Source organism: Vicugna pacos, chromosome 35 (assembly GCF_048564905.1).
Source record: "Vicugna pacos chromosome 35, VicPac4, whole genome shotgun sequence".
In the NCBI taxonomy this organism is placed as follows: domain Eukaryota; kingdom Metazoa; phylum Chordata; class Mammalia; order Artiodactyla; family Camelidae; genus Vicugna; species Vicugna pacos.
Window position 1 is genome coordinate 19,506,797 of NC_133021.1, and position 15,846 is coordinate 19,522,642.

The following is a 15,846-nucleotide window of genomic DNA, read 5'->3' on the forward strand; positions in this document are numbered from 1 at the left end:
GTAAGCATAAACAGATGATCGACTCAACTAATAATCAGGGAATTGCAAATGAAAACAGGACAAAACGGAGTACCATTTCACCGTCTTCCAGATTGGCAAAAACTGAAGTCCTACAGTATTAAGAGCCTATTGTCCCGCTCTCATGCCTTGCTTGTGTGTGTGGAAATTATGGCTACTTTGGAAGTTCAATTGGCGTAGCTGATAAAACAGATTTGATAATTCGCTAAGACCCAGCAATGTCATTTCTAGTCTGGTGCCAGAGAGAAACTCTTCTCTGTATGCAGATGAAGTTGGATATACGGATGCTCAGGGCACATGTTTGTTGCAGTAGAAAAAAGTGCAGAACCTAAATGTTCATATGTAAAAGAAATGGACAGATAAGTGAGGGCAGCTATTAAGGGGGCACACAACTATACAGGAGTGAAAAAGAATGAGTTGGATCTATCATCCATCTATCTATTCATAAAAACATGAATATCTCACAACAGACATAAAGCTGTCATGGGAGCTGTCCAGACGTTTTTAATCAGGAGAGGGCCTGACCAGGTGAGGGCAGGCCCTGGTGAGGGCCACAGTTATTTCCACATCTATATCATCTTCCTGAGAATAAAGATCACGTTTCCAACTTCCTGTTTTTAATATCAAATAGTGCCTCACCACTGCTCTCCAGACATCTGTCTCCACCTCATATGAAATCATTTGAAATGTTTTTCATATATAATGTGACTCAGGCCATAGGTAAGGTTTGTTCTGGAAATACATATGGACTTTCATTGGTGCCACGGAGTTGATTTCTTGGGTGGGCATTCAGCTCACTTATATCACACAGCTAGAAGAGCCCATGACACGGAGTGAAAGAATCACCTCTCCAAAGGGAGGTGATACGCCATTCAAAACACAGCGCTCTGTGTCCCCTTGTTGGACACAAAAGTCTGAAGGGCAGAGCGTGTTACAGATGGGTTGTTGAGACTGAGACTTCAACTTTGACCACGCCTGCTACAACCCTCTCCATCACTTCTACACTGGCCAGAATGGTTTTCCTTCCCATTTCACCCACCCTGAGATAGTCATGTGCATGCATGCATGTACACACACACACATCAGTATTCAGCTCTGATCGTTAATGATGACCCCTCTGAAATGCTTTTCTGGCCACACAAAAAGCTCCCTCTTTAGTCAAGGATCCATGCCCTTTCCTGCACACCTAAAACCTCCCTCATTTCCTCCTTTTACAGCACACATCCCTCATTAAGACCACTGGGCACTCGTCTTCTCTTCCACTGGACTTGAGTATTTTGTGCTCAGAGAGCACATCTGTCTTGCTCACTATTTATACCTAGTATAACGGCAGCCCCATGGACCAAGCCAGAAGCTTAGAGCACATCTGTGACAACCGTCTATCCTGCACCTCCTGATTCCTCTTAGTGATCAGTTCCAGCTGACGCTTCCTTCTGAAGCTCTCTCGAGTCCATCTACTTCCCTCCATCATGCCTGTTGCCACCTCCCTAGTGGTGACTACCACGTCTTCTGCCTCAGTTGCTGCAACAGTCTCTCCTACCTGGCTTCCCTTCCTCCAGATTTGTCACCTTCAAGTTCATTCTCCATCTTGATCCTAGAGTTCTTTCTAAAACATCAAAAGTTCTTCAGAGCCTTAGCCCACCCTTACCTTGTGAGCATCACCTCGTGTCATTCCCACAGTAACTTTCTTTCAGCTCCCTGAATCTTACATACTTCCTCTCATCTCTAGATTTTCTCATGCTTGGAATAATTACCTGGGATCAAATATCCTGGCCAGAGACACAGCTGGGTAAACATGAACTGTCGATTTGGTTTATATGTCACCTTCCAATTGTGAAGAGAACAGTGTGCTCCTCTGTTTGGTACCCAATAATTTATTTGCTTCAAGAAGTAATGAAAACCTCTCAGCTTGGGAATCTCAGGAAGCAGGCTGAATGACATAAATCTCTTCAATATGACCTCAAAGCAATACTTTTCACTACAGGATATGATTGGGTTTCAGGATGAAGGCTGCATAAACTTGCCTCCCAATTGCACATGAACATGTATTTATACTAGGTCTGTTGTAGGCTTGTATTTTCCTCAGGATCTCATCCCTGTTGCCAGAAGATGTTGTGGTAAAAAGGGAACCAATAGTTATCTAACAAAATGGCTTATTTTGTGGGTTAAAAAAAAATCTCCACTCCCAATGTTACAAAGTAGGCACTTCAGCCTTAAACCTTCTGTGTCTACAATGCATGCTTAAGGAAGATGGAACCATCCTCTGGGGAAATCTTAAATTCTACCCCAAACAGATAGGACCATACTATAAGCTGAACAGAGCCAAACTGTATTCCTTCCACAAATAAATTCAGATTTATAAATTCACCTGGTCCCTGTGTCCTGCCTGGTAAACCTATTACTTCATCGCTCAATTTCTTCTGCCATTCTGCTAGTATTTACATTTTCTCCTTCTCTCAACCTTCTCTGTCTACCTCCTCATTCTCAGCTGATAATCTTGCTTCTTTCTTCACTGAGAAAATACAAGAAATGCAGAAAGATTGTTTTCTTCCTCCTGTCACCAAACCCACCAACCTACTCTCACTCCACCTCCTGAGGTCACTAAGTATGTACCACCTTTGTGCTCCCATAAGGTCAGTCCCTCCATCTGTGTAATGGTCCCACTCATCCGTTTTCATGTACTCAGGAATCTATTCCTGCATATCATCCCCTTTTCCTTCAGTTAACATCATCATTTCCCTCTTGACTGGACAATTCCGTTTAGATTACAAACACCCAATAATGTCTTCTTGACTATCCCATTTCCATGGTCCCACTGAGGGCAGAACTCCTTGGAGGAAAAATGGCTCTACAGACCTGCTATCTCCCATTGGTCTTCTCCCATCCTCTCCTGACACACGCAGCACTGCAAGTGTTTTTTTCTGTCATCAGTCACCTTACGTTACCAAGTCAGACATTCAGAATTCAGTCCTTACTTCACCTCACGTGAACTTCTTCACTGGCTTAAAGACTTCTCTTGCCTAACCAGCCCCTCCTTCTTAGTGTTGTTCATACGTCCTCCTCAGTTCTCCAATTTTTCTTTAAAACACGGGAACTCCAGGACTCCATCTCAGTCTTGACCTTTCCTCTCCCCCTCCCTCCTCTTTTCTGTTTGCTTCCCTTGGCTTCTCCTCACGTCTCGTCTTCACTCACACTTAACTCCCTAAGTCATGGCATTAAGTATCATCTACATACTTAGGACTTCCACATTTAAATTTCCAAACCTCTTGTCGGAACTCTGAGTTTATGTATCCCACTGCCCACCTGACATCACTTGGATGTCCACTGAACAGCTCAGATTCCTCATATCTGAACTCGGCGGGTATTTTCTCTAGGATTTCCTCCTTCCCCACCGACCTCTGTCTCAGTCCCATTCCTCCAGTCACTCAGGTCAGTTTTTTCTCTTTATTCTTTGCCCTTAATCTGATCCACAATGAAAATTCTACCAACTATCCTTTCAAATAAATCCCAGATCCAACCATGTCTCAACCCTAACTGCTATCATTGAACCCAAACCATACATCTCTATCACTAGATGATGGGAATGTGTCCTACCTAAGCCCCTTACTCCTGGTCTTGATTGCCTACACTCTGTAAAACTGACACTTTTAAAAACATAATTCAAATTCTGTTACTTGTTTACTCAAAACCACTACTGACTGCTCAGAATAAAATCCTAAATCCTGACTCTGGCCTTCAAGGTACTGTATAATTTTGCCTATACCTGGTTCTCTGGCCTCATTTTCTGTCACTCTTCCTGACTTACTCTCTTTAATACAGTGGCCTTTCTCCAGTTCCCAAGAATACTGTCATCTCCAGACTTAACATTGACTTCCCTGCAACCTAGAACCTTCCCCCTGCTCCCCAATTACACAGTTTCTTCCCTTGCTTAATTTAGACCCTTGCTCATACACCACCTCCTTAATGAAACTTTCTCTGACCACCTTTGGAAAGCAAAATAACAGCCACCAAGATGTCTACATCTTAATACCCAAAACCTGTGGCTATGTTACGTTACATAGCAATGGAGAATTAAGTTTGCAAATGGAATTAAGGTTGCTAATCAGTCAACCTTAAAATAAGGAGATTATCCTGGATCATCTGGAGGGCCCAATAACAAAAATACTTTAAAGTGATAGAGGGAGGCAGAAAAGGAGAACCAGAGGCACAGCAGTGCAAGAAGGACTCAGCTGACATTGCTGGCTTTGAACATGGAAGATGGCCATGAACCAAACAATGTGAGCAGCTTCTAGAAGCTAGAGAAAGCAGGGAAACAGACTCTCCCCCAGAGCTTCCAGAAGAAATACAGCTCTGCCAACATCTTGATTTTAGCTCAGGAGATCTATTTGAGATGTGGCCTCCAGATCTGTATGATGACCAATTTGTGTTGTTTAAAGCCATGAAATATGTGGTAAATTTGTTACAGTGCAACAGGAAAACAACACCTCAGTCAATCTAAAAAAAAAAAAGTGCATATGTGCATACATGCACACACACACACATCCCCTTACTTTTTCTCAACTTGTCACTGGCTATTCAAATTCTGCAAGGCGAATGTCTTGAGCTTTGTTCATGGCCATACTTCCAGATTCAAAGACAAAATCTGCTTGTAGATAGTTACTGACATGCTTCTACAGTCACTGAAACTTGATTTTAATGTTTGGTAAGTCTAAGCTTTATTGTCAACTCCACTGTTCCTTAAGATAATACAGTTGACCCTCGAACAATGTTCTGGACTGGTTCCAGGATTCACCTTGGACACTAAAATCCTTCAAGGCCCAGTTATTGAAAAAAACAAAATCCACCTATAAGTAAACCCGAACAGTTTAAACCCCTGTTGTTCAAGGTCAGCTGTATTTTATAAGTAAAAATGGGTTAAGATTAACCAAAGGATGCTTTGAGGGGAAAAGACGTTATGATTTAATGACACCCGATGAGCCTGACTTAAAGGATGAAGGGTACTTAGTCTTCTCAGACAATATTTGTGCTAGAGAATACAGACCAGGTAGAAGAAGCTGAGGACTGCTGGTCAGTATGAGTTTCACTCATATCTTTGCATCTGTTGATAGAAGTACCTTCCTTTCCTTGTCATGTGTCTGCTCCCTACCATAAGTGTGAGGATTAGGACTGCAGCCCCAGGGAACTACATTATTTCAGGGTCCCAAAACTATGCCCTGCAAAATATGTCCTTTAGAAATAGAAGAAAAATCTGTTTTAATCACATTTTGCAAGACAGTCTCTTCTATTGCATTTCTCTTCCAGTGTTCTTTTAATGGTTGTGCATACACTTTTGACAGGTGTGAGTAAACACACCAATCGAACATAAAATATTAGATATTCAAATAAGTTGGCATGGCCAACCTCCTAGGCAAGCTTTGGCTCACCAAATGTAGGAAGTCAATGTCAGTTCCAAGTGGAAGCTTTACTAGATCATATGCAATTTGCCACATGCCTTTCCAGCTAGAGTGATCGTAAAAGCATGTGTCAGTGAGGAACCTTGAATAAGCAGAGCCTCCCTACCAACTTAGATTAAACAGATAGTGTGGACGAGCAATAAACTCTGGCTGTTTCAGCCAGAGATTTGGGGTTGTCGGATACAACAGTAATTCCTGGGCAATCTTTGGCTTAAGAAATGTGAGGAAAAATAATGACTGTCAATAAATTTTCTATCCTATGAATGCAATAGATTTCTTTATCTTTAGTTCATGAATTCTCAGTGCCTTTTCTAGGAAAATAGGCATTGTGAATCTCACAGAAGATCGGATGGTTAATTTTATGTGTCAACCTGACTGGATCATGGGGTCCCCAGATATTTGACTAAGCATTATTTCTGGATGTGTCTGTGAGGGTGTTTCTGGATGCAGTCAGCCATTAAATTGGCAGATTCAGTAAGGCAGTTTGCCCCTACAGATAGCTCTCTAATTCTGAAATAAGATTCTCTAGAATTTGTCATGTCAGACCACTGGACCTATGATTCTATTGGTGCAGGAGCAATCTAGAATGAAAACAGGTGATACTCTGCATCGTCTTACTTTTCCACATAGAACTGTCACTAAAAACATCCTTCATGATCAGTATTTTAAAACATAAGCACCTATACATAAATAAGTACATTTCTAACCTACTTTACCATCAATGCCCAAGACAAAAAAGGAAGCAATTAAGAATGCCTTCAGCCAATACAGAACCCTAACTGTGGTCTTCTGTTGTTAATCTTCAGTGAACTCAAATAATTTCATTTAGAAATGGTTGCATGTGTAGTTTTATCATTATTTTTCTTGATCATAAATAAATGCTTGTTCATGGTTTTAAAATAAGTAATAAATGTATTGGAAAAAGAAGAAGAAAATAGTTTTAATTGTATTTCTCCAAGACACCCTATCATTGCCTATTCCCCTTTGTACTCTCCTACAAGTTGCAAATATAATTTTGAATTTTGTTTTTCACTTAACATTAAAACAAAAGAATTTCCCCATATTAATACAGATTCTTAGCAGGTTTCATTTTTTATGGGTATATAAGACTTTTGTGTGATTAAGACCATAATTTACATGAATCCATAGTTAAAGGATTTTCAAAAAAAATTTTTTTAGTGTTACACCTCTTTTCTTCTAAAAAAGGATTTGCAGCAACATTAGAATTAATTTCAGGAACATATTTTGCATTGGGAATTGTAGGAAGAGAGGAGCCAGAAAAGTTCCAGAAAAATCACTCCTGGAAGATAAGATGTTCTGGGTGCTAAGAGAGAGGCACAGGACATGGGCTGCTACACCTAGGGTGAGACGCTGCGTGTAATGTGGGCTGCGTAGGGTTCTTGTGTAAACCTATTCCTTCTCTCTCATCTCTGAATGTCCTGTAAATCTGAGCAGAACCATACAGAGGCTTTTGCAATATCATATTCAAATCTGTGTCCATATGTCAAACTTCAGAGCTTAATAATAAAACTGACCTAATATAGTAAGTCAATGCCCTGCAGTGCATACTAATTTTGATCACTCTACTAATGCGTTTGAAGTGAGATTTCCTTTGTTTAATGACCACCAATGAGAGGTCTCATGCTTGAATTTCAGTAAGGATATGAGATTTATCCAAGTATGACGCTTTGTTGCAAAGATTTATTCTGATTTAACATATTTCCACTCGCAGTTTTCTTGCCAAACACATCCTGAACATAGTATCCTTTATTTAAAGAATGATATAGAAGGTCCTACGTGAGGAGCTGACATATTGTTTGCCCCCTTTGGGGGGCAGTAAGGCAACCTACTTTGCTGTTCAGGGATAATATGTGTCCTTATGCTTCCAGCTACTATTTTGTTAGACCTTCGTGTAGTTTAAGGGTTTCATCCCCCATATTCATAGCAATGGCCATACCATCAGCTTGAATCTTCATATTGGATATATAACTCTCTAGCACTGTCCATAATGTTTTTTTCTTTCTCATTTTGTTTTGTTTTATTCTCACTCTTGGTGATGTACAGTTCAGTGAATTTTAATAAATGCATACAGTTATGGATCCACCATCACAATCAAGATGCAGAAAGTTCCATTACCTCCCCAAAATCCCCTGATCCTCCCCTTTGGAGACAACCCCTCTTTCCTACTCCTAAAGCCTGGCAGCCATGTTTGTAAAGACTTCTTTTTGTAATCTATGCTTTACTTTTACTAAAGAAATTAAAAGGGTAAATTTCACCAGTGTTTGTGAATCTAGAAGAATTTCTCTACTTGGCAGACCTTTGGGGTAATACACTAAATCTCAAAAAAGCCAGGAGCTGGCCTTTCTGCAGGGCTGGACTTGAGCTCCATTCCTTCTCAACTGGTCTGACAGTTGCCTGGCTGAAGTCCATAACAGAACGACAGCGGTGTATCAGGTAGACTGTTTCAAGTATAAGTTGCTTATCGGTGAATCGTGATTTGCTTATCTACCTTAAGCATCCATACAACATAACACAGAATTAAAATTACTTTTAATCTATTTTAGCATTTCATTGTCTAGGTATACCTTGCTTGATGCACTAATTTTATGAAGATGCATTTAAACTCAATTTTGAAAATTAAGTACTTTTTAAGTGAGCACTTTTAGTAAGATTGGTTACTAGTCTTTTATCTCTCTTCCTCAAAAATTCATGTTTGTGTATCTGGATGGCGTCAGTCAGGGCACAGCTGAGCTGAGCTTGTTAAGAGATGTTGGCAACTCTCCATCAACACATCTCATAGATACAGGACTCTACATGCAACAGGTAGAGCTTGAACGTGCACATCTTAACCAGTGGCTTACATGTCACAGCGCTTTTTTTCTTGCTTTCAGAACAATTTTAAGACAACTTCCTACATTTCTCCCAGAATGCTGCAGCTGCTGCATGGACCATTCCTGCCAAAACCCTGAAAGCCTGTTCCATCACACACACTTCCAGCTTCTTGAAAGAATTTTGCAGATTAAGCAACAGGCGCCTAATGCTCATTCTACTAGCCATAGAGGAGATCTGTTTCCCATTTCTAGTGGGAGTTTCAAGGACTTCCTCTTTCTAATTGCTTCCTCGGTTGCTATGCACTGTAGAGACTGCTGCCTCCTCCCTCTTCATATCAGGACTTGATGATAGCTGATTTTTGTCACATGAAAGTCTGAGCCAGTTGAGAGAAGCTGAGGGATGTTGGTTAAATTTTCAAGCCAGTTTATCAGCCATGGGAGCCATCATTGCTTCTAGAATAATTAAGCGTTCCAGCTTAATTGCCCTTGATGACTCAGTGGGATTTGTATTTCGCAGAGTAAGCTTTCTGCCCTAATCTATGTGTGTATGTGTATATGATATGTGTATTTTTTGAGCAGCAAAACATCCTAACTCTGGCATTATTTTTTTTAATTGAAGACTAGTCAGTTACAACGTGTCAATTTCTGGTGCACAGCATAATGTCCCAGTTATGCATATATATACACATATTCGTTTTCATATTCTTCTTCATTAAAGCTTATTACAAGGTATTGAATGTAGTTCCCTGTGCTATACAGAAGAAATTTGTTTTTATCTATTTTTACATATAGTAGTTATCATCTGGCATTATTCATTCTTAAAGGAGCAGGTTATCTTTGGGCTGCCTTCCGCCTTTTTTTCTTCCACATTCAGTTGAACTTACTAGAATCCAGATTTCTGCTGTCTCTGAGTTCTGTCACATTGGTGTTATTTCCTCTGTCATTTACTGGGGTAGCTCTGACCTGCATTTGTCTTTGCTTTGTTCCTGAACAAAAACTGATTTCTTTCAGAGGAAGTTAGAAAAGCAAGACTTATGTGGTCAATATGTTCCCCAACCCTCATATGAGAAAAAGGGCACACCCAATACTATCAAAAAACAACCCTGCACCAGTCACAGCACCAGATGCTTTAAGCCGCTCCTTATTGTGGGCTCACAGAATACAAAATAAAACAGACTCTCCTCCCCAACCCCCCTCCACCCCCGCAACAAAGGCTTCCGGTCTCCAAGCTAAAACACAATTCCAAAAAAATTTTACCATTATAGAGCTTTGAAATATCCTAACCAAGTTGTCTTCCATCTTTAGCTCTGTGTGTGTGTGTGTATGTGTGTGTGTGTGTGTGTGTGTGTTTAAACATAAAGATGCTAAATCAAGGCCATACAAATTCTGTTAGTCTTTCCAGATCTCAGTGGTACCCCCTACCTCTTCCTGTTCACTCTTTAAGTGGGTCCGTAACTGGGAGGGTTCCCAGCTGTATCGCCCCTCCAGTATGACCAGTGCTATGGTGATTATCATCATTAATTAGCATATGCCATTATCTTTCTCCTCAAAATGTTTCATTTGACCGTTTAAAACAATCATATATTTGTGCACTATACTCTTGTTACTACTGTTGCAATGGGCCTTCCTAGCATTCCAAAGATGGAGTGTCTGCTTCATTCTATTTCATTCATTGCCCTTTCAGCAGGAGAGCTGTAATCCAGGAGTTTTTATGTAACTACACATGGGTTTGGAAAATGTAGGAAAAAGAAAAAAACAAACCTTGGAGTAAATTCAGAAAGGAGAGGCATGAATTTGACAGATGAGATGTTTTACATTTAAGACACAGGGCATAGTTTAGAGGTAAAAGTGAAAGAAATCAATTTGGCAATGGGGAAATTTTATTCTAGTGAAGTAAGAGAGAAAGACAGAAGGGAGATGAGAGAAGGGCATTTTTGGAACTACTTGATTTTGCACAGAGCAGGAAAATTATCTACTCTTTGCACCTCCCCCACCACCATATGCTTCCCGAAAGTTTCTTTTTTTCCATACTTGAAAGGACCACAGATTTTAATAGTAGTCACGCATTTGAAAGGCTAGGCAATTCCCAGCTTCCTCTGTTTTTGCATTTACGATGAGAAATTTTTTTTAATCCAGGTTATAGGATAAAGCAAAAATAAAATAACTATTTAATGAAAAAAATTCAAACTCAAAGACAGTTTTTTTTTTAAAAGGCAGTTGACCTTAAATAAACTAAGGTTCAAGATCACAACCAGATTCAGGGACCAAATTATAGGCCAGTCTCCTCCAATGTCTGAGATGAGAGAGTTTAGTAGGTTACCACAGCAAACATTAATTTGTAGACACCCCGGGGGCCTGAACAAGTTGAAACGACGTCATTAAAAGGTCAAATTTACTTAGAATGCCTTGAATTCAGATGTAACAGTAAAAGCAGAGCGTGGAAGGGATAGCCGCAATTCTCCACACAAAGGAGTATTTTCAATGTGATATGTATTTATGCTTGGCACATCACTCTCTGTCATGTGCATGTCAATTTGTGGGTGTCCAGCACTCAGAGCCACTACTTTGTCAAGCGGAGAAATTTTCTTTCTCTTTGTGGGAAAACTGTATGTCACTGCCAATGGGCAGAGAGTAAGACAGGAGGCAGCTGATGAGGACACCAGAGGGCACACATGGGGAACTGCGGCAAATCAGGGGCATATGGAATTCATCATTCTCACAGAGGCAAAGGCTGCTTCTACCACCTCTACCTAAACTGCTTTCCCCTTTCAGATCTTCTCTGGAGGATCATTTTAATTGGAATTCATGAAGGTAGCATTGGGGTGGAGGTTTGGAGAAGGAGGAAGGCGAGCAGTGTCTCAGTTCTGTAGGATCTGACCCTGAATTTGCAGTCTGTTAGGACCAGCCCTGCATCTTCTGTTTACCATTGTGTGGTCTTGGACATATCTGGTTTTTTTTTTTTTTTGACACCTTTGATGTCCATTTTCTTATTCACAAAATGAGTTTTACATAGTTGTTTTGTTTTATGGATCAGAAATAATGTATGTAAGTGACGGGTACATAGTAGGTGATGAATAAATGCAACACATCTGGTACCGTTGACCGCAACACCCAGAGTCAGAATGCCTCTGTTTCTGCCTTTCATCTTTAGTTCCAATATCACATTCTGCCCACAGAACCAACAGTCAAACTGGAAATAGCTCTCCAGGCTCCTGCTGTTCCCTCCCTCCCTTTCACAGCTTCACAGCAAATGGCATTCACCAACAGCTCCATCATCGCAGGGTGCACAGATAAAGGCATTGATAGAAATGATGTGCCCGGTGCTGGCACCCACTCAGTAGCAAACACCTGAGCCATGATCCTCTGATTCCTATTCCCCCACCCGTTCTCAGGCCATTCCCAGTAGTAGCCAGGGTTCCTGGGCCCACAGTACCCCCCGATGGCTAACATGGGAAACTTCTTTCTCTCAGTCATTTTTATCCTCTCTCTGCAACTCCCCCAGGTTTTCACAGGTCACTGTTTTGTTCATTCCAGCACAGACTATTCGTTTTTCACAAATGTCATTGGGTCTCTTCTGCCTTGCTTTTTTTTTTTTTTCATTTCTTGCTCAATTCTTTCAGAAACATCCATCACCACCCCTCCTCCTTTCTTTCCCTCACTTTGTTCCGTTAATGAATCCTCAAATTATGGTGATTATTGTTGCAAGTATAAAAATAGGATGAGTGCATCTCTCAAGGAAAAAAAAATCCATTTAGAGGTAAAATAAGCCATGGTGTAGAACCAGCAGCAGTACTCTCTAAAGCCCTCTGAGATATCCACGTGCCTTCCTGAGAATCTGCACAGAAGATGCCATCTGCCTCCTGCTCTTTCTCCAAGAAACACTGATCTTTTCTCAACACTATTATTATTTTCCTATTTATTTAATTGTCGGTATTGTACTAGTTTGCCCCTTACTGTTTCATTGAAAATATAATTTAGCTACAGTAAGGGTGAAGTGCATTCCTGTGGGTTATTCTGGAAACCAAAGCACAATCTTTTAGCATTTGTTCTCTATGGGAAACTGAATTCAACACTTCAAACAGTTGCTTCAGGAAGAACTTTTGGAAAATGTTACCTATTATAATTTAACATTGGAAATTGTTGGCTGGGAGTGGTCAGTTTTTTAAAACTCCTATTAACGTCTGTGTTCTGTGGTTTTCACGTAGGTGCTGAACTGTGCCAGCCACTGGGACTAGTACTTAGGTGTTCAGGTGTGACTTATCAAGACAGACACCGATTTTTCCTGTTTTAAAGGAAAACTATACTAAACAGATCCTGATTTGATATTTTGATATACTATGGGAATATTCTAGAATGTTACTAAATTCATGATCATGACAATAGATTGATTTGGGGTAAAAATACATCAAACATGTCTCACAATGTGAATGCTAACTTCTCTTAACTTAAATTCAAATAATGCCAATCAGTTATGTTTTTATTTATCAACGCTTACATTTAAAATACTTTGTAAAATACAAGTGATTTTGACATGGGTTAATAAAATGCCATTAATTTTATGCTTAATTCTTCTGATTTAGGAAATTTATTCTCAAGCAGGAAGCCAGTAATTAGAAGCATCTAAAGTCCTGATTAAACAACTAATTGAAAGATTTTTCACAAATTAACATCAAGTGGTTTAAATTTTCTAGTTTCTAATAGTTAAGCTTTAAAATAAAATCTTTTAAAATTGGTATGAAATAGGTGAACTATTAAATAAAATGATAAATGAGCTATTGTGACCATATATAGACACATATGAAAACATAATTTTAAAATGCTTTTATAAAATAATTCCTAATTTGGTCATAATTCAAGGTAATGCCTGCATAGGATTTTTTTCCTTTGAAATGATTTGCATGTTCATAGAACTGAAATTATTTTTTTCTTTTCAAATAAAAAATGTAAATCGGTTAAAGTAACAGGTAAATACCACCCACACAGTTTCATCAGAATTCTTTGAAAATTGATGTTCTACATAAATTCTAAATCTATACTAATGTAACAATAATGAAGAATGATGCCATAAAATAGTTGTGTGGCACAAAAAGCATTTTAATTGACTGTTCATCAAAGAACATTATTTGAGTTGACACAGTCACATTTTTCCAAAAAGAGGTATTTGCTTTCCAATAATGTGTACCTTTTGAATTCATAAAGTTTTGGAGGTACAAATTAAAACATTCAGTGTTAATGTTTTTGAAAGCATTAAGTTTAAATTATTTTCTCAAGACCCAAGGAGAAAACACCAGAGAAAACATAACCAGCCTGAATTGTTTAAAATGTATTTTCCCTTTAATTAAATAAGAAACATCTGTCTAGGGATTTTCGAAATGAATGTAATCCATCCACACTCTGCCGGTACTAGTTTGCATCCAATGTCCAATATTTTGAAAGAAAATTCTTTCTTTCTGTAAAGAATTAAACAGCAACATGGAGTGATGTTTGGGTCTGTAGCAGCTGACTCTTGCCTCCAGAGTTTGGGCACTGAAAATGCTAAGGATCTTTATCCCAGACTCGTCCTTGGGAAGCAACCAAATTCTCTCCAAGGTTAAGGTGTAACATCTGTATTTCTCCAAAGCATCCACTCACCCTGAAATTGCTTATCTCTGGAGGGTAAGGAAAAAGAAGTTCCTACGATGCATCCAAATACCCAAGCTCAAAATACTGTCCCTTCCCTGGGGTTCAGGCAACTTTTTCCCTCCCTGCCGCTCAGGCTTTAAAAAGCTGATTTCTCTAAGGACCTGCGCAGACCCATCAGACAGACCAAACGAGTACAAAGAACATGGGGAGTTGACTCCGGGATGGCTCTGGCTCTTTGAAACCGGGACCCACCGTTGAGAATGACAAACATCACTTACTGGTGCTGTCAAACGGTATCTGCCTGCACTGCGCAGACCCCTGGGCGGGCCAAGGGCAGTGGTAGACGGCTCCCCCTTCCACAATGTCTGGCTGGCTGGTGTTGGCTTTGGGCGCCCCCACCAAGACGCTCGCTCTGCGAAAGGATTGGAGAAAATTACTCCTTGGGAATCAGAAACGTGAGCGCAGGCGATGCAGTTTCTGGAGCAGCCTACCCACGAAGACTAGGGTCAGGGTCTGGGGTAGGAATGTACTCATGATGGAGACCAATTGTCAAACTTGATTTCCTCTCGGAAACCCACGGGCGTCTGAAACCTGGTTTGGAAGACGGTGCAAATAGTCCTAATTCTTCCCTAGGTGGAGCTATGTATACAGCGAGTTGAGAAAAGAGTTTAAAAAAAAAAAATAGCGAAGGACAGAGCCCAGCTGCTTGTAGCAGACAGCACTTGCGCCCAGACACTTAATTGTTCCAGGCTATGTATAAACAGACCATGTTGTGGTCGTAGTTTTAACTGGCTTGAATCTGTTCGGTCCCGTGTTCCCCTTTGTATGATGCTCGAGTCTTTGTCCCAGGAACTTCCCGGGACTTTCAGATTCTAGGCAAGTGACACGTCCCTAGTTCAGAGTTCACAAGGCACATCTAGCGTGGAGGGGGAGAGAAGGGGCTGGTGGTGTGGAGCCAGACGGGACCCCAAGTGGGCAAGCAGGACGGGCTCTCAGGAATCGCCTTCCATCAGGCTGCGGGGACAAGCGCGGGTCCCCCGGCAGAGGGGCAGGGACCCAAGCTGCGGCGGGGTTCATCCACGCGCGAGCAGGGCCACTTACGTGCGAGCGGCAGGTATGTGGAAGTCCACCGCATAGCCGAAGTAGCTGCCCTCGGGGCCGCTGTACACCGTGAGCTTGTCCACATCCAAGTTGAACGCCTGGGAGGCTGGGGACCAGAGCATCCCCAGTGCCGCCGAGAAGCAACAGAAGGGCGCGAGCCGCGGCGCCCAGCTGCCCCGGGGGCCGCGGTGCGTCCGGGCAGACATCGCCCTCCGCCCGGGCGATGCTCCCTGGGCAGCGGGAGCAGAGGACCCGCGCCGGGAAATCGCAGGCGTGGCGGCTGGAGGGCCCCGATGCCCACGTCCCGGGTCAGTGCGAGCGGCTTGTCTGCGGTGACAGCCCCAGGCACTCCGCCGCGCGTCCCTAGAGGCGTCCCTGGCCGCCTGATCCCGCAGTTCGGGGACTGGCGCAGGGGATCCCAGCCCTCCTCTGGCAACGGGCGGGGACCCGGCGCGCTCCCGGCGCCTCCTAGCGGCGGGTCCGCGCGCCGCGGGCCGAAGCCCGTGACTCCCTAGCAGCCCTCGCCCCCGCTAGCGGTCGGCGCCAGGCGCCTGTTTTGGCCGCCTGACTTTCTATTGCAGTTGCATCTCAAGAACGATCTGAGCCTCACACGTGCCAATTCAAGCTTTTGGTTTTGGAAGCAAGCTCCCCCACCGCATGGGGCGAGGGTTTGCTTCAGTTTCTCCAAGTGGAAGAATGTGACAGCGCGTACGTACCCTACCACGAGAGACGAGGCCAGACAAACAAAATGCGTGATCTTTGCATCACCTCTGCAGCCTGAAGAGCCCTCAGGGTAGATGCGTTTGTTCGTCCGTGACTGA

General features: G+C 41.9%; 1 protein-coding gene across 2 annotated transcripts in view; it reads right to left on the reverse strand.

Moving 5' to 3' along the window:
- The window catches only part of ITGA8 (integrin subunit alpha 8), a 173,623-nt gene extending 158,068 nt beyond the window's left edge, over positions 1 to 15,555 (reverse strand). Inside the window, exons 1-2 of one of the 2 annotated variants that reach the window (XM_072954988.1) lie at positions 15,026 to 15,540; positions 14,203 to 14,336 (exon numbers count right to left, since the gene is read on the reverse strand). In XM_072954988.1, the coding sequence (XP_072811089.1) occupies positions 14,203 to 14,336; positions 15,026 to 15,231 (340 nt within the window). In that variant the 5' untranslated portion in view covers positions 15,232 to 15,540. Of the gene's footprint in view, positions 1 to 14,202; positions 14,337 to 15,025 lie in introns of both variants that reach the window. The other variant, XM_072954989.1, reaches the window with a different exon arrangement.
- Positions 15,556 to 15,846: the final 291 nt, after the last annotated feature.